We start from the raw sequence: 23,440 nt of genomic DNA on the forward strand, positions 1-23,440 counted from the left end.
CCGCATAATGTATGACCAGCGATTGTACCCAGCAAGGCCTGAAATTGCCGGTTCCTTCAACATGGCCAATGACTTGATGCTGTTCAAGGAACCGTGCCTCTGACATCTTTTCTTCGACACGACATGAAAAATGATCACGCGTTGTTCAACCCCGATTCCGCGAAGATGTACGTTCTTCAATAGTCTCTAGAGCCCTCTGGCTGGTTTTCGGGCTCATCAGTCGAGTTGAGTTTGGGACTCACCCCGGAATGATTTCATCCTACTGCACATCATGTCAATGTGTATGTCGTTCTCCTCTGTCAAAACAGTTTAGATACATTTTATCCCTGTTTTCGGCACAGAGCGTATACATTGTAAGCATTATGTATATGTCCTTCGTCTTTTGATTGAGAATTTGCCTGTTCATGCTTCAGGTCGGCTTTGACATATACGAAATTTCAATAGTAAGACAAAGAAGACAAGGGATTCGCGTGAATGGTGGGCTGAACGGTATATGTGAATACGAATAATGATTTGCTCGGACTCTAGAGTCTATCTGGTGTCGCGATTCTTTCTTCACGTCCAAGGTCTAGTCCCAAGTGTCGTAAGTTTTGGAGTTATTCTTCCTTTAACTTCCTCTTCGCTTTCTAGCTAGCGCCTCTGACGCCGTTTCCTATTGACTTTCCAGAGCTGGCGTTACACAGCTTCTCCTATAAACTTCGATTGATAGCCAATCACGAGAGGTTCACCAATCACACCGGATAATTTAGAAGAGGCAAGAGTTCCATCGCCGAGGCAAGGTAGGGCAAGGTACATGTACTTCGATCCACTTTAAATCCATGCCCAATGTCCAACGTTCAATATCATCATTATTTCAAGTTGAATTTCTTGACGTGAATGATGTATTTGATACTCTGGCTCATTCGCAGTCTGTCGAAAGAGCCGAATAAAGATTTCAGAAAAGATGTGGCAAGGTACACAGGGGAGATATACTTCGATACCATTTCAATCAACATAGGATGAGCTAAAGGCTGGGGTGGCCCTGTTCTGGCCTGTCAAGCTCGAGCTGGAAATTGTATGAACTTACAGGAAGTGAAGGTAAAGAAGCCCCCTTCGTCGGAACGGTGGAATGTATCGGGGGAACCAGCGGATATTAGGTCTATGCGCGGAGCTGAAAAATACTATAAAAGCGAGGCATTTTTTGTGCAGTTCTCCTCAGCTCTTAGTCTTCCACTGAGTTAACCACCGACAGATATGCGCTTCTTCACTTTGCTCACTGCTGCTGTCTTTAGCGTCGTCGTTCGCGCAGACTCTAACACTGCTGCTACTGCTGCCTCTGCTGCCAGCGTTCCTTCATCCTCTGCGGTCGCCGTCTCTGCCTCCTCATTCACCAATGTTACACTTCAGACCGCCTTGAGTGCCAGTTTGAGCCAGGCTAACTACTACGTGCGTCTGAATTTCCGCATATGTGTAATGTGAGCGCTGATGAGACTTCCAGGGTGCTCCTATCCCTCCTTGGGAAGTAGGCTGTCACCCTGGCTGGTACTATGGAACGGACCCTGGAGCTATCATTGGCTGGGTCCTCCCTTGGCTCTTGGACGACGTAAGCTCTTTTTGCTATGATATGCTGAACGTCAACATTGACTTGTATAATTTGCCTTTAGCTCCTCTGCGCAATCCTTGACCTTCTCCCGTTATGTCTTCATTGCCCGATTCCCAAGCCTCCCCCCCAAAATGGCTGGGTACCAACTTTCAGTAACCTCAACGGAGCTACGCAGGCGGATGATTATTTGACCTACGGACTTGTTGACACCATTGAAGGTCGGTGTCATCAACAGAATTCAATCATTGTCTCACCTTGATGTTAGATTGTGAGACCATGTGTCTCAACGTCGAAGGATGTAATTTCATTAACAGTAAGTTTTATACACTCTCCCGAATCGCATTGTTTAAGTGCTCATCAATATGCTGCAGCCTACCATGATGTCAACGGCAAGGTTTGTATTTGCTTTCTTCAACTCAACTGTCATACTTGAATACTGATGCGAATTCTGATAGGACGGGTCTCCTCAACTGACTTGTGCGTTGTTCTCGCTGTGCCACGACGCTTCCGACGCCGACAACAAAGGCGGTCAGACTCAACCGGACGGAAGCGTCGACTACATTACCGACAGCAATGGTTTCTGCAAGCACTCTTAAATGCATGAGACTTGGGTATACAAAACATGACGTCTGCAGACAACTTGGGCCTTCAATTGTTCTATTTTTTCAATAGGGTATCAGTAGTTATTCCGGGTTACTTGAATCTGAACTCTCGAATGCTTATTGGCATGCTTGTTACGTTCTGCGCAGTTGTCACTGAGCTTGCGGTCCTTTTCAGCGTTGAACATCCCGCTGAGGTTTGAACTTGCGAAAAAAACACTACATACTCAAGGCTATTTAGGTTATGAATCGTTGTCTGTTACAGGTCGGAGTCAAGAGCCATCAGTGTTGGTGCCAGGGTGCATGAGGTCGTATGACGGGCATCTGATTGAATGGAAATTGGGCACAGGTAAGATCGTAAAAATCTGACTTTGGTTTGCCCTCTCATGCGATTGTGGGCCACTGCACATCCGTGCATGACATTCAATTGGCTTCGAGATCAAACGATAGCATGTATTGATAATCAATCATATTTTGGGGTGCGCGACTTTCTTCAAGCACAGTAGGTAGGTAGGTTAACCGACATGGTCCCAATAGGATACAGCCGGGGCCTGTGCTGCACACATTGGTAGAGAACAAGAGGAGAATAGACTTTATGTAGAATGTATTTGCAGGTAGGCCCCCAGAATCTCCTGCAGAACCCCACCCAAAATAGCATATTTTGGACCCGATTTTGGTGATTTCCTGGTCCTAAAATAGCATCATTTTCAGTCAAAATCCTTAGTCCTTGTCCATTTATAGTGTCATTTGAGTTGGCAGGAGTCGGCACACCAGCGCTGAACCAATTTCTTTTGAGCACTGGAAAAAGAACATCAACATGGCAGTTTGTTAGCTCGGAACGGGTGTGACAAACTTTGAGTACCGGCAATGCCTGCCAATTTCATGTCTGTTTGGCTTTGTTTGTTATCCGGTCAAAGCTGGCTTAACAATGGGATGCAAGGTAATCAAGGTTTTCATCCTGTATATATACATTAATGTACTGGATTTTAGTTATTTGCATGTATAGCTAAGTGGGAAGATGGGAATGATTCTCCTTGGTTTTCTTGGGTTTTCTGATGCTTGTAAAGTTATAAACACACGATTTTCTGACTTGTTTGCTAGCTGGCTCCATGAGCCGGCTGGTACGAGTTCAGTTCCAAGGCAATCCTCCTAAGAATCTGCAAGCGCATAAATTGCAGTTGTTGCACAGAGGCAGAGTGCTCGTAAAAGAACAAAGCATGAATAATGCAAGTGTTTTTCTACATAAACACCCAATACTTGATATAAGCAAATTGGAAAGAGTAAATTAAATGTAGAAGAACCAAAGGTGCACTTTGTACCCAAGCAGACAGAGCATGGTAGTATTGAAGTGGGTCCATTGGCACCCAATTGAAAAAGGACATTGGTATAGGGGAAGCAGTTTCTTGGTTCAGGCATATGTGGAAGAAGCCCAGAGGGCAGGGAGGTAACTGTCAACTGAAACAGAGTCACACTGTCAAGTCAAGTGGCAGTTAGTTGACTTCAAGGGAAAATAATAAAAATAAAAAAACCATAAAAACCATATAAAAGAGAAAGGAGAAGACAAATTATCAGGTAAACATACGAAGGAGAAATAGGAAGTAAGTTCGATGAGAAGAGCACTTGTCATCAAGAGGCAAGTTAAATCCAAATCAACTCTCTTACCCTGCCATCAATTAAAAGGAAAGGCCGGTGGTGGCCCGTGGACTGCAAGAGCAAGTTTCTACAAATCGTAGGATAGGAAGGTGAAACGTGGCTCAGGCTAGTAAATTATAAAAGGGAAAAAGTTCTCACCCTTAAGCGGTCACAGTGGCTGTGCAAATTTTTTTTGAGCGTATAGAACGAATTCCATAAATGGAACTCATAACTCTTTTAGTTCCCCATCAGAAGCTTGGTTGACTGCAAGCCATCAACCGAGCTATCAAGGCTGCGAGGGTGAGGAATTAATTAACAAAGATGCATCTGGCCTTTACATAATGTATCAAGCATATCCCCACCTCATTTGATTCCACTGATGGAGTATTTGGGATGTTGCACTGAAAATGTCATATAGAGGCTGAACTTTTACTTGAAGTGTTGAAAACAGATTTTTGATAATTGTGCCCAAAAGAGTATGCAAGATTGATCATTGTCCAATGATTTTTTCAAACACTAAAATAAAAATTCTGCTTTCAACACTTCAAATAAAATGCTTTTCTGAGTTGATCCCGCAGAAAAAATTAAAGAATTTGCTGTAATTTCAAGCCTGTGTCATGAAGTGGCAGGGGCGGAGTGACTAGATGGAGCAACAAGGTGGAGCAGCTAGGCAAGCAATGGGGTGGACAACCAAGTGGAGCATGGACAGACTGGTCCCAAGATAATGACAGAGATATATTGAGTATCATATTTATAGGTAATAATAAGTAAATGCATATGGGCAAGGAAAGCCTCCCTGCTGTTTCCAGTGCTGGTGTGAATGTCATCAATGTCTATGGCATGAGGGTCAGCAGGAGTGGTGTGAGCAGTGTGTGTGGGGGCATGTTCAGTGTTTTGGCCAGTCATAGTGGGATCATGCAGGAAGACATCCACCAATATGGCTTATTTGATTGCCTCTCTCAGAGTTGGAGCAATTCCTTGGGCATTTACAATGATGAGATTTTGTTGGATCTCTGGAAGCAGGGCAGTGAAGAAGTGTTCCCATAAATCAATGTCAGACATTTCAGTCTGATCTCCGATATCCTTGAACTTCTGAGTGAATTTTGCAGCTGTCTGTCATTTACTTTGCCTAAGATTTTTGATCTTACTATGAGCTTCCATACCTAGGTCCACTGATTCAAACCATTGGCTGAATTCTTTAAGGAATGTATCCCAATTTCCTCTGAAAGGGGGTTTTTCTGCACTGAAATGTAGCAGATGGGGAGTTGCCCAGTCTCCAGCGCTTTCTGTGAAAAAGCCCAGGGTAGACTTGATCAGCTTTACCTGACTCTTGGCGAGATCAGGTTGTTCTGATGCCCAATTTTGGAACTGAGCCATAAAACAACATGCTTCAGAGCTGTCTTTTTTCTTAAAAAGCACTTGGGTTTGTTTATGCTTGACTTGGAGGACAAGCGTTCCTTCATAGCTGTACAAGATTGGCTACTTGTCTGATGAGCTTATTTGCAGTGTCGTAAAGTACACAGCCCCTATTATTTCCTTGTCTTGATGCCTTCACTTGTACAGTACATCATCCTATCACAATCACATTCCATTGCTGTCAATTATCCATCAATTACTGATTCACCTGATTCATCTTCTCTGTCAAAACCATGTCCCGGCACCCTGCTTTGGTGCTTGGTACTCCAAGATCCACTGTTTATTGTAATCTCCTCTTATTGTTCTCTTTCACTACACATTTCCTTTCTACCTAGCTTCCTTTTATTGTCTTATTCTCTACCATGTAGGCACTATATATACAGCCCCTAGTAGCTAGTCTGGTACTCCACCCCAATATGCCAATTAGTAGGTATAAATACTCCTGTACTGTACTTGAGCTCCTCTGTTTAGTTATCAACTTATCTCACCCTTATTTGTCTCTCTCTATCCTCTAAGTCTTAAGGCTCTTTACCTTGAGTACTTTCTACTCTGACCTTAGGACTTGTAAGTTCTTTGGTCACTCCTTGTTGTTTGTTGGCATTACTGCCATTACTGGTCTGGCTGCTACTTGTGCATTTCTCATACCTATTCTCTTCCTCTGGGGACTAACAGCATAATGGTGGTATTATTAATAACTACACCATTGTCCCATTTGACCCTCCACACTTAGATAATAGCCCTTGGCATGGCTTTCCAGTGTACATGATCTTAACAATATAATTGAACTCAATCTGTTAATGTCATTGACATGCCTAAATTTTGGCTAAACATCCATGCAGTGAGTTGTGACACTTTCATGCATAGATTTGTATCAAGAGGACTGTAATTGAGACTGTCAAGTCCATGCCTTGGTGCCCTACTCTGCCACTTGGTATTCCGAGATCCACTGTTTATTGTAATCTCATTCTTATTGTTTTTTCTCGTTACACATTTCCTTTCTACTTAGGCTCTCCCTTATTGTTTTATTTTCTACCCTGCAGGTACTACATGTATAGCTCCTAGTAGTTAGACTGGCGCTCCACCCGGATGCACTGTTCTGTATATATAAATACTGCCTGTACGATACCGTAGTTCCTCAGTTTAATTATCAACTTAGTCTTCAGGCTCATTGCCTTGAAGTACTCTCTACTCTATCCTCAGGACTTACAAGTTCTTTGGTTCGCTCCTTGTCGTTGGCAATAACACTGCTCCAACTTGGCTGCTCCTGGCTCTCTCCCTTCTCTACTCTTGATCTCCAGGGACTAGCGGCATAATGGCAGTGTTGTTAATAACTTCACTACTGTCCCACTTGACCTTCCGCCCTTAGAAACCTTGTGGCCTCTGGCACAGCTTCATGGTGTACATGATCTTAACAGAGACCCCGATTGACAGTCAAAGTCAATACTGGATCAGTCTAATAGTTGAAGGGACCTTATACCCATACTACCACAAGTTGGTTAGTTTACCCATCCCTAATACTACCTTTGGATAAAAGTCTACCTATTTGTCAAGCAGGATTATACCAGACTTGGACTACATCTGAAGAATGACCATTCACGTTGACATGCCTATGTTGAGCAGGCAAGGGGTGCATAGTGGGACACTCTCCAGCACCATACCTGGGTAGTAGAGCTTAGAGTCTCAGAGAGGCAATAAAAGTGAGAGAGAAGCGAGTGGGATTCCAGTACAGGATATGGCCTGTTTATATACATAACTGTATGACAGTATTACATAAGGAAGTACAGAGGAATCCGCATATAGTAAATGACTAGATACAACTACATATGATATAACACATGATCATAATAGTGGCATGTGAACAGCATAGCCGCGTTCAACAGCCTAAATTTTAGCTAGATGTCTATGCAGTGAATTGTGACACTTTCACGCGTAGATTTATCAAGAGGACTGTAATTGAAACCCAGATTGACAGTCAAAGTCAATACTGAATCAGTTTAATAGTTAAAGGGACCATATACCCATACTACCACAAGTTGGTTAGTTTACCCATCCCCGATACTACCTTTGGATAAAAGTCTACCTGTTTGTCAAGCAGGAACTCAGACTATATCTGAAGGATGACCATTCATGTATGACATACCAAGGGTATTCTTATTGGACCTTACACTGGCAGGAGTTTGGAAGAACTTACTCAAGTGACCATGAGCCGAGGATTAACTCAAAAATGACTTTCTAGAACTCAGGAATTGTCAAATACTCCTTCTAGAATGAGATCATGCATTAATTTAAAAAGACTGCAATTCAGTCTAATAGACCAATCAGGTTGCATGGTTGAGGAAAATGACTAGAAGAATGATTGAAGTACTGCGAGGCTCCAAAGACATATCAAATGAATGTCAAAGAGTCCTGATGTAGAAAATATTGAAGAATACAATTAAATGAATACTATGCATAACTCCCTTGATAGAGTATAGGCACAATGGGTGTCTATTGAAAGAGAGAAGCAATTAGTTTAATACAGATGAATCAGATTGATAGGATTAGAATCGAGGAGAGTGTCATAAAGTACGCAGCCCCTATCATTTTCCTTTTCTCACCGTCTCGACGCCTTTACTTGTACGATACATCATCCCATCACTGTCAAACCCCCATCGATTACTGATCCATCGATTACTGATCCACCTGACCCATCTTCTCCTTCTATTGGCTTCCGCCACCTTCCTTGTTCCTAAACTGTACAGTATTACATCGTTGTTTCTCGCAGACCGGATTATGTATATATAGCCAACCCTCCACAGCCTGGTCCCTTATCTTGACCTCTCTGTCATTATCTGGGACCAGGTATGTGCTTACTTATTATTACCTATGACTACGATACTCAATATATCTCTGTCATTATCTGGGACCAGCCTGCCGCCGTTCTGCTTAGTCGCTCCGCCTTGTTGCCTTGTCCAGCTGCTCCGCCTCACCGTTCTGCTTAGTCGCTCCGCTTTCCCGCTCCGTTAGTCACTCCGCCTCTGCCGCTTCGTGACATTAGGTCAAGATCCATTACTGCACTGACAGCCTACCGATAAGGTTGTCCTTGCAGGGTCTATAGACACCACGTCTTCCCCAGCTCCGCCCGACTCTGAAACACCTGTTGACAGTATAGACTGCTCCGCACTCCCGCACGCACTTGACCCCAGAGACCAAGCTCACGCCCATAACAACGACGATACTTGGCGCGATTGCCAGTCTCAACCTTGCCCCAACGCCCTTTCGAACTCAATCCGAGAGCCACTCACTGTGAGCAATATAACCTTCCTGCCGATTCCCCAGCCCCGATTGCCTACTCCCATCATGTCGACTCCTATCCCGCCTGCCCCAAACACCTCTGCGGAGGATCTCATGGCTCAGCTCATCAGACAAGTAGCTAACCTTGCTACAGCTATGGAGGAACGCTCATCCTCTAAGTCAAGCATGAACAAACCCGAGGTTTTCAAGGGTAAAGATGGCGCTGAAGCCCGTCGCTTCATGGCTCAGTTCCAGAATTGGGCGTCAGAACAACCGGATCTCGCCAAAAGCCAAGTAAAACTCATCAAGTCCGCCTTGGGCTTCTTCACAGAAAGTGCCGGAGATTGGGCAACTCCCCATCTGCTACATTTCAATGCGGAAAATCCCCCTTTCGGAGGAAATTGGGAAGCGTTTCTGAAGGAATTTAGCCAACGGTTTGAACCAATGGACCCAGGTATGGAAGCCCGTAGCGAGATCAAGAATCTCAGGCAAAGTAAAGGACAGACAGTTGCGGAATTTGCTCAGAAGTTCAAGGATATCGGAGATCGGACTGAAATGTCTGATATTGACTTGCGGGAACGTTTCTTCACTGCATTACTCCCAGAGATCCGACAGCACCTCATCACCGTAAACATTGCCCAAGGAATTGCTCCGACTCTGAAGGAGGCAATCAAACGGGCCATATCGGTGGATGTCTACCTGCACGATCCCACCATGACTGGCCGGAACTCTGGATACCCTCCCACGCATACCGCTCATACTACCCCTGCTGACCCCCACGCTATGGACATTGATGCAACCCACACCAGTAATGGGAATACTAGGGAAGCATTCCTAGCTCGCATGCGAGGACGATGCTTCGGCTGCGGTGCCCAAGGTCATGTCAAGCAAAACTGCCCACACCGAGAAACCACCTGCCGTTACTGTGGACGTCGAGGACATCTGGAAGCAGTCTGTCAAGACAAATTCATGGGACTCGGACGAGACCGAGGCCGACGCCAGCAACCTCGACGCCAACAGATATCCGCTACGGGACCCGCGCCATTCTCCCTATTCCCAAACGAATCTGTCCAAATCGCGTCCTCGACCCCAACGTCTGCTCCTGCACCCGTAGCTGCTACTGCGAGCCCCCCTAACCAGGACTTTTCCAATCAGATTGGTCAAATAAGGGAATTACTTGATCGTGCTAACGCTATGTCCTCCTCGTCCTCTGGCTTTCAACAGGGTTTTTAAAGAGGGTACCCGCTTCGGCTGCACCGAGAGTACCCCGTAATCAGTTTGTTATGTTCGCTACTTCCTCGTATGACTCGCACCCATCATGTACAATATCGTCGATCCGGGAATTAAACTCTACTTCCCCACATTTCCGAATTCATGCGAGACTAAGAGGAAGGAATCACAGTATAACAACTGCAGCCATGGTAGACTGTGGAGCTACCGCCCTGTTTTTAAACCAAGACTTTGTCACCCGGAACCATGTAAGATGTGCACCCCTCCATAAACCAATCGACGTTTTTAATATCGATGGAACACCTAACCGAGCTGGACGGATAACCCATTTTGCACGTCTAGCACTCACAGTGGATAATCAAGAGCGATGGATGGACTTTCTGATCACCAACCTAGGAGGTGAAGACATCATCCTTGGACTCCCCTGGCTACGGAAGGTAAATCCGGAGATTGATTGGGAGAAAGGACGACTTTCAGTAAAGCCTCCTCGAGTAACCATAGAAGAAGTCCCAGACGAGGAGATCTTGTACTCTCATCTAGCCGCCACTCACACAGAAACCCCGATCCTCGAACTCCCGGAACTGGAACCTCCCGCAGAAAACCCCCACATTGAGGTGCCACTAGAAGCGACCCTTGAACCGAGTGAATCAGCAGCGGTGGAAGAACCACCAATACACCGAATTCGAGCCAATCATAAAACTCGCCGGGCATGGGTAAAAGCAGGAATTCTAGAGGAACAGACGGAGGAAGTCTGGTGCTCCGCAGGATTCACTTACTCCCAGCAGCTAGCAGAGGAAGCCAACCGAGACAAACCCGTTAAAACCTTCGAAGAAATGGTCCCTGAGCAGTATCGTGATTTCAAGAAGGTTTTCTCAGAATCCGCCTCCGAACGATTACCTGCCCACCAACCTTGGGACCATGCGATTGATCTCGTACCTGGAGCACCGGCAACCATGCGTACCAAGATTTATCCCATGTCCCTAAACGAGCAGGAGGAGTTGGATCGTTTCCTAGAAGAAAACCTACGGAAAGGCTATATCGTCCCCTCAAAATCACCAATCTCATCACCGGTCTTCTTCGTAAAGAAGAAGGATGGGAAACTCCGTTTCGTACAAGACTACCGGAAACTGAACGAGTACACTGTGAAGAACCGATACCCTCTCCCATTAGTTGCTGACATCATTAGCCGACTTCAGGGAGCCAGATACTTCACGAAGTTTGATGTCCGCTGGGGTTACAATAACATACGGATAAAGAAGGGGCATGAATGGAAAGGCGCGTTCGCAACAACCCGAGGCTTGTTCGAGCCTAAGGTCATGTTCTTTGGTCTCACAAATTCCCCTGCCACGTTCCAAGCACTTATGAATGCTATATTTGCTGATCTCATTGCAGCCGGCAAGGTGGCAGTCTACCTAGATGACATCCTTATCTTCAGTAACGATCTCGAGGAACACCGACGAATGGTACGGGAAGTATTAACCCGGTTAGAAAAGCACGACCTCTACCTACGACCAGAAAAATGCGAATTTGAACAACAACAGATTGAATACCTCGGACTCATCATCTCAGAAGGGGAGGTGAGAATGGATCCGGTAAAAGTAGCGGCTGTTCGTGACTGGCCAGTCCCTACTAACCTTCGGGAACTACGAGGGTTCTTGGGATTTGCAAACTTCTACCGACGCTTTATCCGGAATTTTGCCAAAATAGCACGACCTCTGAACGAGCTGACGAAGAAAGACACCAGCTTTACCTGGACCGACACTCGACAGAAAGCATTTGATACCCTTCGAGAAGCCTTCATCTCCGCACCGATCCTTGCTCTATGGACACCAGACAGGCCTACTCGAATCGAGGTAGACGCATCAGGCTTTGCCACGGGAGGCGCCCTTATGCAGAAGCAAGACGATGGCCAATGGCATCCGGTAGCCTTCAGATCGGCATCCATGCAGCCAGCGGAACGGAACTACGAAATCTACGATCGAGAAATGCTTGCTATCATTGAAGCACTGAAGGATTGGAGGAACTTTCTAGAAGGACTCCCTCAACCATTCGACATCATTACGGACCATTCGAACCTCGAATTCTGGCGCACTGCACAAGACCTCACCCGCCGACAAGCCCGATGGGCCCTCTATCTGTCACGGTTTGACTTTCATATGATCCACCGCCCTGGCAGAGTAAACACCCAAGCTGATGCTCTCTCCCGCATGGCAGTTCATCATGTATCGGACAGCGATGATAACCGACAACAGACAGTCCTTAAACCTGGCCACTTCGTAAAAATTGCAGCTTCGATCCTACAGAACCCCTTAGAGGATCGTATCCGGAAAGCCTCAGAACGGGAAGCACAGGTATTGGAGGGTCTCAAAACAGTCAAAGAGCACGGACTACAGCGCTTGGCCAATGGGATAGCCGAATGGGAAGAAGACAATGGGTTGGTCTACTACCGAGGTCGAGTATACGTACCAGCAAACGACGACCTACGCACTGAGGTACTCCGTCAATGCCACGACCATCCAACTGCAGGACACCCCGGACTACACGGGACGCTCGACTTGGTCAGTACCCATTTCTGGTGGCCTACGTTGCGCTCTTTTGTGGAAAAATACGTTGAGGGATGCGAGGTTTGTGCCCGTAAGAAGATCCAGCGACACCCACGGGCCGTAACTCAACCATTAGATGTACCATCCGGTCTATGGGAAGAGGTAGGGGTTGACCTGATAACACAGCTACCTAACTCCCAAGGCTACGATGCTGTCTTGGTTTGCACAGACCTGTATGGAAAACAAATTCACGCTATTCCTTGCACCAGCTCCATCACAGCCGAAGGCGTTGCCGATATTTACTACCGAGAGATCTTCCGTCTCCATGGTCTTCCTCTTCACTTTAAATCCGACCGCGGACCCCAGTTTGCAGCTAAACTCATGCGATCCCTTCTCGCTAGGCTAGGAATTAAATCAGATCTAACCTCCGGATACCGTCCTCAGTCTAATGGCCAAACCGAACGAGCAAATCAGGAAGTAGAGAAATACATCCGTCTCTATGTAGGACGACGACAAGACGACTGGGCAGAGCACCTCCCCATGGCGGAGTTTGTAAATAACTCACGGACTCATTCTGCGCTAGGCATGTCCCCGTTCGAGCTAACCTACGGCTATCTTCCCCTGTTCAATATCCCAGTGGGCCAACGCAGCGGTATTCCAGCTGTGGATGACCGTATACGGATTCTCCGAGAAGCGCGACAAGATGCCGGAGCTGCCTTACACCTAGGAAAGAAACAACAGAAGGAGGGATACGAACGCGGGAAGCGGAAAGCTCATCAATTTAAAGTTGGAGACCTAGTCTGGCTCAGTGCAGAGGACATTAACCTTCAGCTTTCCAGTGAAAAGTTAGGAGATCGACAGCTTGGCCCTTATCGCATTCTGGAGAAAATTGGCCCTTTAGACTACCGCCTTGACCTTCCCCTATCCCTAGATCGCCTCCATCCCGTCTTCCATGTTGATAAACTATACCCCTGGAAAGGTAACTCCATTAATGGCGAAATACCAACACCACCAGAGCCGGTATACTTAGAGGATGAAGACGAACCGGAATACGAAGTAGAGGAGATCTTAGACAGCCGGGTTCGATGGAAGAAGTTGGAATATTTGGTTAAGTGGAAAGGTTACGACGCAGGGCACAACTCTTGGGAACCCGCAGCCAACCTCAGTCGAGCACCAAAAATTGTTCGGGCCTTTCATAAAAAACACCCAACAGCGGCAAAGCCTTGACCATCGAGGGCAATGGTCATAAGGAGGGGGGTAATGTCATAAAGTACGCAGCCCCTATCATTTTCCTTTTCTCACCGTCTCGACGCCTTTACTTGTACGATACATCATCCCATCACTGTCAAACCCCCATCGATTACTGATCCATCGATTACTGATCCACCTGACCCATCTTCTCCTTCTATTGGCTTCCGCCACCTTCCTTGTTCCTAAACTGTACAGTATTACATCGTTGTTTCTCGCAGACCGGATTATGTATATATAGCCAACCCTCCACAGCCTGGTCCCTTATCTTGACCTCTCTGTCATTATCTGGGACCAGGTATGTGCTTACTTATTATTACCTATGACTACGATACTCAATATATCTCTGTCATTATCTGGGACCAGCCTGCCGCCGTTCTGCTTAGTCGCTCCGCCTTGTTGCCTTGTCCAGCTGCTCCGCCTCACCGTTCTGCTTAGTCGCTCCGCTTTCCCGCTCCGTTAGTCACTCCGCCTCTGCCGCTTCGTGACAGAGAGCTGATTTGCCTCTGGATGAGGTGACAAATGATCGAACAAAGTGTTGAACAGCAATGACAGCTGAACACTATTCAAGTCATTCTCCAAAGCAATTAAATTAAATGAATATTGAAGGACCTACCTATGTTTGGAGGTATACTAGAATCTTGGAACCATTATGGACCCAATAAGGACATGTAGATTCAAATTAAATGGTATCTGACCGAGTGTAGAAGTTTCCTTGCGGTTCCGAATGTTTATTGTATTAAATTAATTGTACTGTGCGACTCTATATCCTGTATGTATAAATAGCAATTTGATGTATCTGGAATACAAGTGATTTTGGGATGACATTGCAGTGCTAATCTGTAAAAAGGAAAAATACACTCCCGCCAGACTGAAACCTCTTTGCTAGCAGCCATTCGGGCCCGGCACTTGTGAGTATAGGAACATCGTGTTCTGCTCCTTGTGACTGCGAGAAGTATATCCAGTTGTTGGGTATTCTTTGAACTTAGGATCAGTTGTTGGTCTTAAGGGCAAATCACGCTGTGTGGTTGTGCCAGCACATAGTTCTAGCCCTCTGTAGGGGTCTTGTCATGCCCTGCCGGTAGAGCTCCCTTTTCTTCACTGTCGGAACTCTACCCAGAACCTCCCATCCTCCCACGGACCTCCCATAACTCTCCATGGACCTCTCATCACTCTTCCTCACACTCCCATGGACCTCCCACAACTCTTAACAAACCTCCCATAGATCCCCCATAACCGGGATGGACCCCATATATACACTGTCAACGATATATCAACTCAGCCTCATGGATTCCGCGTCGCACACCATCCCCTTTGGATGCTTGATTCCTATGATGTCTCCTTGCTCATTCCTCTCGCATATATAAGTAACCTCGTAGCATAAACGTCTCCAGCTTGGTATATTTTGAACACACACCCTTTTGCATAGGTTCAGTCCCTGTCCCTTTGTACCTGCTAACCATATGGATTTCTCTTTACACTCTGTTTCTTTATCTCTGTTTCTCTCAACTCTTGTCTCACATATCTACGATCCAATACATGCTTTTACTTCACATCTAAGCAATCCGAGTGAGTCTCTGAGCTCCCTCGAACAATACTAAAGCTCCCCAACGCCTAACGCCTTGGTGAGCTAACCTCCCCAAAACCTCCTTGAGCTTCCTACTTGTCCCACAAGTTCTGGGACCTCAATCTAGGTAATGTCGAAGCTACTCCCTACGTCGAACTACGTGCTGCTTCTCCATTACTACCTCCAACACTCGAGGACATCCACCTCTAACCCCCAGTTCCCGGGACCTCCCCTCCCAGGTGCCCACCTCCTTAGGAGCTTACACACTCAAGACCTATTCTCTTTACGACCTATTTAATCTTACGTTGACGTTCTAGCGAGTACAACTCCTCCTACGCAACGCTACTAGGTTTTGTACCTCCACTTCCTCTACCTACGCTATAGGGACCTCCCTGGACCTTACAGGAACCCCTTCAAGGGTCACATCTCTCGATCCCAGCTACTACTAGGTCACTCCCATCCTTGGTCGTGGTTTCCGTAGCTCCCTTTGAGCTCCAGCCTGCTCCTAGCATGCTACAACATAAACTCTTCATACCAAAACCTACCTTAAGACCTATTCTGACCCAGGTCTTACAGGTCTGTGTGTTTTGGTTTTAATTTACTTTGATTCAAACCCCCAATTCTTGATATACCCATATCAATACAATCAAAGCACAAATCGTGCTGAATCTACCTTGATCAAAGGAATATACCGAATCCTTAGAACAATTCAAATTGATTGATCAAAGCTTTTCCTAGCTCTCAAAGCTTTGCGGAACCTTTGACAATACTACCCCTTGCTATTAAATAAATTTGATAGCAGTGAACTTGCATATTGTGTATTAGATTGGTTGGTTGGAGTGCCCATTTGATTCCTTCCATTCTCTTTCACACAAAAACGAGGCAAGCTCGTTACCGGCGCGGCCGAATTGGACAACAGAAATTTAGTAGTTAATGATATTACAAGAGATTGTCCAATAGAAGAAAGGGCGGACCTGTTGAGATATAACTTCCCAGGTGAGGTACAAACATGATCAATGCAGCTCCTGTTTCACACTAGGAAACAAAAACTGTGGATTAGTTTTCCAATTCCTCTTCCACAATGATTGGTATTGTGGCGGGAGTGTCTTCAACTCTAGCAGCACGGCCCTTTGCTTGTTGCAGTTAGCAATCTGATGCTTACCACTACAGAAGAGACAAAGATTGTTCTTCATACTTTTTTCTCTCTCAGAGGAAAGAACCTTCCCATTGGCACCAAGATGATTGAATGTGGGGCGCTGATCACTGGATTGGCTAGAGTTTGAAGAGTTTTGAGGTTTACCAGAGTTGTTTGGTTTGGGCTCGGGCGTAAATGGCACCAAAGAGCCCGATGGCTGAGAGTTGTTCTGCTGGTTGGTAGAACCAGCTTTGAAGTCTGAGGAAGCCTTCTTTGGGTTCTGAGCAATAAAAGGCTTACCAGCCTCACATTTCTTTGTTTCTTTGCACTTTCAATAACAATTGTCAATGCAAAGAACTTCTTGACTGTAATCAGTGAGCATCGCCGGTTCGGGGAGATGTGCCATGTCGTCCTTGATACGTTCTGCCAAACCTCATCCATAAGCCCATTTCAGGGCAGCAGAATCCCAGTTGGTACTGGCAGCCAGAGTGTTGAAATGGATGTTGTACTTCTGGATGTTCTTAGTTTCCTTCATTTTGAGATTACCAAGGGAATCCTTGGTCTTGCCTTGAGTATCGTAAATGCCAAAATTGTCCTGAAGCTCTTTTACAAGGGCTTTGAACAAGAATGTCCAGGTGGGCAGAGAATCAAGATCTGAATCAAGGATGTCAGGCACAAACTGCTCCTTGGCTGAGCCACTGAGGTAGGAGAGAGTATAGCTTACCTTTTGCTGATCAGTGAAATACTTTGGATGGTCATTGAAGACCAGGGCAAGATTGACGAAGAATGTTTTGAGCTTTCGGGGGTCCGAACTGTTAGACTCTATCTCCACCCGATGTATGCACAGCCCATAGGGGTGTAAGACCTGGGTCAGAATAGGCCTTAAGGTGGGGTTTGGTATAGGAAAGTTTATGTTGCGTGCTAGGAGCAGACTGGAGCTCGAAGGGAGCTACGGGAACCGCAACCGAGGACAGGAATGACCTAGTAATAGCTGGGGCGAATAGGGGTGACCCTTGAGGGGGTTCCTAGGAGGTCCAGAGAGGTCCCTAATGCGTAAGGAGGTTAGGTAAAAGTAAGGAACCTTGGGATATTGCGTAGTAGGAGTTGTACTCGCTGGAACGTCAATATAGGATTCGAATAGGTTGTAGATAGGAATGAGTCTCGAGGGGGTAAGCTCCCGAGAAGGTATACGCCCGGGAGGGTAGGTTCCCGGGGACTGGGCTAGAGGATGGACATCCTCGAGTGTTGTAGGTGGTAACGGAGAAGCGGTACATGGTTCGACGTTACTTAGATCGAGGTCCCGAAGCTTAGGGAGTGGCTAGGGAGCTCGAGGAGGTTTGGGGAGGTTAGCTCACCAAGGCGGTAGGCATTTGGGAGCTTTAGTATTGTTTGAGGGAGCTCGGGAACTCACTTGGATGGCTTAGACGTGAAGTAAAAGCATGTATTGGACCATATAGACGGTCGAAGAGACGATAGACGAGAATTGAGAGAAACAGAGATAAAGAAATAGAGAGTAAAGAGAATTCCGTATAGGTAGCAGGTACAAAGGGACAGGGACTGGACCTATGTAAAGGGTGTGTGTTCAAAATATACCAAGCTGGGCTTCTGGATGCTACTGGACTGCTTAAATACGTATAGGGAAGTTAACAAAGAGACAGAGTATGAAACGGGCACTTAATGGGGTTTCTAAGTACATGAGGACGGACATGAGGACGGAATGATGGGCGCATGTGCGGGGTTCCAGGACCCTGTCGTGGAGTGGTTCGGTTGCATTGAGGGGAACTAAGGATCGTGGAGGTTGTCCTAGCAGTAAGGAGGTTTGCAGGGCGTTGGGAGTGTTCTCAGGGGTTCAGGGAAGTGAGCTGAGGAGGTAAGGGGACCGAGGAGGTTGGGAACTATGTTAAGGAGCTTATGGGCTATGGAATTTGGGGCGAGGCATGACAAGGGGCAGTACATTTGCCTCCGTCCACAGGATTACATATACACTGTATAGTTTATTAGCCACCCACAGGCAATGGACACGGGCTCCCTCAGTTGTTTTCTATCCAACTGAGGTGAGCCCAATGATTATTTACCTGTGTAATACTTACTCATAGTACATGTAGTATTTATCATTCAACAGGTACCTAATACAGTTGTTTTCTGTCCAACTGAGTATTTATCATTCAACACGGACCATCAAATACCTCCAGCTCCTTGACCTTGCTCTTAGATTCAGAGCTGTCAGAAGGTTGGTTGAGAGCGGCTAAAAGTACCAAGGGTTTCAATAGAACAGAGAGGAGTTCCAACATAGCATGTTGCTCGTTGGGGATATCAGGAGAGATTGGAGTACAAGGACTGCCAGGACCACTTGGGTCACCTGGTCCACCTTGCAGTAAACCACCAAAGTCGTCATCTGGGTTGTCATTGTCAGGATTGTTGTTGTCGGCACCTGGGTCGTCGGGGTCAACAGGAGGATCTTGATCATCATGATCACCAGCATTCAGATCGAAGTGAGGAGGTGGGTTACAGGGAGAGTGTGAAGTAGCATGACATTGAGGTTGTTTCCCAGTACAACAAGCTATGGCTTGGAGGATGGGAGATTCAATTCAAGTAATGGAATGGCCACAGGGGGTTGTCCACAACAAGGGGTCAGAACTTGAACAGGTTGTCCATCACCTGTGTATAGAATACTGTACTTGAATTGTTGTTCTTTTTCCATAGCTTCAGGAAAAGTTGATGTAGTGGGAACTGTAGCCGGACTGAAACTGCAATTACGGCAACATGGCTGACCAATAGCAGAAATAGATTCAGAGAAAGGGGCAAATGATTGAGCTGTAGTGAAGAATGTGTTTTCTTCAGAGTTTGCTCTAGATTGAGCTCGAGTTCTTGGAGGCATAAAAAATCTATCTCTGGGGACTAGCGGCATAATGGCGGTGTTGTTAATAACTTCACTACTGTCCCACTTGACCTTCTGCACTTAGACACCATATGGCCCTTGGCATGGCTTTCTGGTGTACATGATTTTAACAAAATCTGTTGTTCCATTGCTCAGAATTATTGGGGTTTGAGGGTTTGAGGACCTTATATTGTTACAAGCAATTATTTATAGTAGATTCGACATGCTTTACAGTGTGTAGCATACAAAAATGTTCATAAAAACAGTTAAATCACAAAATTTCCAGATCAGGGGGTGTGGATTTCATTTGTGTCTCACTGTACTTCATATTATCAGAAGTAAGTCTGACTTAGTACAGTCTCGTAGCTACTTATCTTATTGGTGTAAGTAATAGCTCTCATATGCATGTGACCTACCAATAGCTTCACGTGACTTGGTTGTTTTTTTTTTTCAATTTATGGATTTAGATAGATAGATTGTTACACAGCCTCAACACGTCAATGGTGTGGTCCTCTAAATGGAATGGCTGGTCTCAACAGCCAAACAACAGCAAGCGCAACCTGCAAGGAGAAGGTAGACTGTCACCTGGATGTCAAGGCAGAGGAAGTAGATAGAGTTTAGGAGATAGATAGTTAATTATTTCTGTCAGAAATTTTATTGTTGCTCCCATCCAATTGTTGATGTGTGAAAACCTTCCAACTACTTCATGAATGAATCATGCAACTCAACATACTGTGCTCCAATTGAATATGAAGGCTTTGAGGTAATGCAAAGATTCAACATTGGTGAAAATCCGAGTTGTTGGGAGGGGAATGTTTAGTATTTATGGATTTATGATTTTCCTCAGGGCTTCAAAAGCTTTTATTTTGCTTCTAAAAAGTAAGAACAAGCAAAACACATGCTCCCTGCAAGGCTCGAACTTGCGACCTTATTTTCCACTAGGATCCATGTCCCTCGGGTTCGATCTCGTTCCTCAAATTGTTCGATCCCAACTGAAATCTTCGTGTAGCCTTTTCAGCTCAAAAAGGCAAACCTGTCCAAATTCCCTACCTTTCCTAATTGAGCGTCCACATGTGGCCCTCACGTGCTTTCACACGTTCCAATTTTTTGCTTCACCGCGGTCACTCGATACAAATTGGCCCAGGGAAAACAAGTACCAGCAAACTACACCAGAGGTCGACAACGACAATGACAACGAATTACAAACCCCTCTTACGTATATCTTCTCTACCTACCTCCGCGGATCCCTATGTCCAATCCGAAGCACGAGCCCCTCTCCTGTCCCAATACCCACTCCAGCTCTTTCTTACATCACCACCTCCACCCCCTTTCCCCCTCTTCCTCCTCCCAACAATCCAGTATCCTCCTCTCCCCAACCTCCCTCTACACCCACACCGACATGCTCCAATAATAATGCTTGCTGTCATGCCTCGCCCCGAATTCCATAGCCCATAAGCTCCTTGACATAGTTCCCAACCTCCTCAGTCCCCTTACCTCCTCAGCCCACTTCCCTGAACCCCTGAGAACACTCCCAATGCCGCAAACCTTCTCTCTGCTAGGACAACCTCCATGATTCTTAGTTCCCCTCAATGCAACCGAACCACTCCACGACAGGGTCCTGGAACCCCGCACATGCGCCCATCATTCCATCCTCATGTCCGTCCTCATGTACTTAGAAACCCCATTAAGTGCCCGTTTCGTACTATGTCTCTTTGTTAACTTCCCTATACATATTTAAGCAGTCCAGTAGCGTCCAGAAGCCCAGCTTGGTATATTTTGAACACACACCCTTTTGCATAGGTCCAGTCCCTGTCCCTTTGTACCTGCTAACCATACGGATTTCTCTTTACTCTCTGTTTCTCTACCTCTGTTTCTCTCTACTTCTGTCTATTGTCTCTCTGATCGTCTATACGATCGAATATACACTTTCACTTCAAGTCTAAGCCTTCCGAGTGAGTCCCCGAGCTCCCTCGAACATTACTAAAGCTCCCCAACGCCTACCCGCTTTGGTGAGCTACCCTTCCCCAAACCTCCCAGAGCTCCCTAGCTACTTCGTAAGCTTCGGGACCTCGATCTAGGTAACGTCGAAGCTACCCCTCACGTCGAACTATGTACTGCTTCTCCGTTACCACCTCCCACACTCGAGGACGTCCATCCTCAAGCTCAGCCCCCAGGGACCTACCCTCCCTGACATATCCCTTCTCGGGAGCTTACACTCTCGAGACCCAGTTGCATATACGACCTACTCGATCCTATAGTGACGTTCTAGCGAGTACAACTCCTACTACGCAATACCGTACGGTCCCGCACTCTTCCTTAACCTCCCTACGCCTTAGGGACCTCCCTGGACCTCCTAGGAACCCCCTCAAGGGTCATCATCTCGTCGTTCCAGGCACTACTAGGTCATTCCCGTCCTCGGTCGCGGTTCTCGTAGCTCCCTTCGAGCTCCAGCCTGCTCCTAGCACGCTACAACATAAAACTTCATATACCAAACCTACCCTAAGACCTATTTTGACCCAGGTCTTACACTTGCATTCCTACCACTACTACTAGCAATCCCTCATCCATCGACTCTCGTACCCAAAGCCATTGACGAAACCAAAGATGCCATCTTGTCACGCGAGTGCATATCTTTTTACTATGTACCTTCAATGTCACCCGTGACTAAATTTGTTGTGCTTGCTCCTGTATACAGTAATTGGACATTTCGTCATTTAAAGACGCTACTTGCCTGGGAGCAGAACCCTCGACCACTGCTCGCAATGTTACGCGCGCTTAGGATTCAAAGTTGATTCCAAGCTGTAGCCCGAGACTTTCTCTGAAAATGAACTACCCACCTCAAAGCTGGGTACAGCCTGAAATATGGCGTGGCGCGTCTGGTTCCATTTTCAGAGAAATTCTTGGGTTATAACTTTGGACATTGCCTTTGGTCATTACTCAACTGCCTGATCCTAAGCAGGGAATTTGCTGAAGTAATCACCGTTCACGGTTCCAACTCTCTCTCTGCCTCTTTCTCTCCTTCTACTACTATGGCCGCGCCCTCCGGGATCATCTACAAAGCAAAGGGTTCCAACCGAGAGGTCCTATGGGAGCACCTCCAGAACAATTCAGCTCTCAGAGAGCATTTCAATTCTAGTTGCGATGTTCACCACTACAAACAGCTGGCACGTCTGACTATTTGTAATCATGATATTGTCAAAAGTCATTATAGAGACTTTGCGGCATACGTTCAAGAAATCTTTGACAAAGGCAGGTCCAAGAAACGAGCCCAGCCTGCAGAAATTGTCATAGGAACACCCTTGCCTTTGATGGGTATGTCTACATCTGATTATATGCGGTCGTTTTCACTCACGTTCCACAGAATACATGAAGGACTTTATCTGCTACTTAGCATCTGTACTTCGAGGTAGAGATGCCTCCACATTCATCTGTTACGAAACCCTGAGGGGCTACATGTACACCTTCTTTGTACTTTGGCCTCGCTATGCCAATGTTCAGATCATCCAGAAATGTGCTATCAACTGTGTTCCTATATGTTGTCCAAGAAACTGCGGGGGGCTGTGATGCTTTCCACTAAGATCAGGACACTAAAGCATGTTGAACCTCAATGTCTTCAAATCATCATGGAGACTCTTCATTCGGCCACAAATATCTTTCGCTCTCACCAAGCCCACCTGCAAATGGCATTCCTTATCCTCTTCTCTGCTTGTCCTGGTTCTGTTGTTGAATCTGCTTGTTATCGTGGTTCAAATGAAGCTCTCACCTGGGGTGATATAAATTTCTATCTTATTCCTGATAACAAAGATCCAGCTCATCCCTCTCTTGTCGTCGACATTCAACTCAACCTTGTCAAGAGTTTTCGCGATGTGGACCACCAATATTGTCATGAAGTACGTAGCCCCTATCATTTTCCCTTTCTCACCGTCTCGACGCCCTTACTTGTACGATTACATCACTGTCAAATCCCATCGATTACTGATCCACCTGTTACCCTTCTCCTTCTACTGGCTTCCGCCACCTTCCTTGTTCCTAAACTGTACAGTATTACATTGTCATTTCTCGCAAATCGGATTATGTATATATAGCCAGCCCTCCACAGCCTGGTCCCTTATATTGACCTCTCTGTCATTATCTGGGACCAGGTATGTGCATACTTATTATTACCTATGACTACGATACTCAATATATCTCTGTCATTATCTGGGACCAGTTGCTCCGCCTCACCGCCTTGCTTAGTCACTCCACTTTTCTGCTCTGCTAATCACTCCGCCTCTGCCACTTCGTGACATTAGGTCAAGATCTATTACTGCACTGACAGCCTACCGATAAGGTTGTTC

At 46.1% G+C, this 23,440-nt stretch overlaps 2 protein-coding genes across 2 annotated transcripts; one reads left to right on the forward strand and one right to left on the reverse strand.

Annotated features, from left to right (window-relative positions):
- Positions 1 to 1,688: 1,688 nt before the first annotated feature.
- On the forward strand, positions 1,689 to 2,178 carry C8R40DRAFT_1037910 (fruit-body specific protein A; the record flags this gene model as incomplete). The annotated part of the gene is made up of 4 exons (XM_046223708.1): positions 1,689 to 1,800; positions 1,848 to 1,895; positions 1,954 to 1,976; positions 2,038 to 2,178. Coding segments are annotated over 4 exons (324 nt in total), but the record flags the coding sequence as incomplete, so codon positions are not given.
- Positions 2,179 to 16,658: 14,480 nt separating this feature from the next.
- On the reverse strand, positions 16,659 to 18,516 carry C8R40DRAFT_1037835 (uncharacterized protein; the record flags this gene model as incomplete). The annotated part of the gene is made up of 2 exons (XM_046223702.1): positions 16,659 to 17,037; positions 18,398 to 18,516. The coding sequence occupies 2 exons, from the start codon at positions 18,514 to 18,516 to the stop codon at positions 16,659 to 16,661; spliced, it is 498 nt and encodes a 165-aa protein (XP_046089826.1).
- Positions 18,517 to 23,440: the final 4,924 nt, after the last annotated feature.

Source organism: Lentinula edodes (genome assembly GCF_021015755.1).
Source record: "Lentinula edodes strain Le(Bin) 0899 ss11 chromosome Unknown C8R40scaffold_6, whole genome shotgun sequence".
Classification (NCBI taxonomy): domain Eukaryota; kingdom Fungi; phylum Basidiomycota; class Agaricomycetes; order Agaricales; family Omphalotaceae; genus Lentinula; species Lentinula edodes.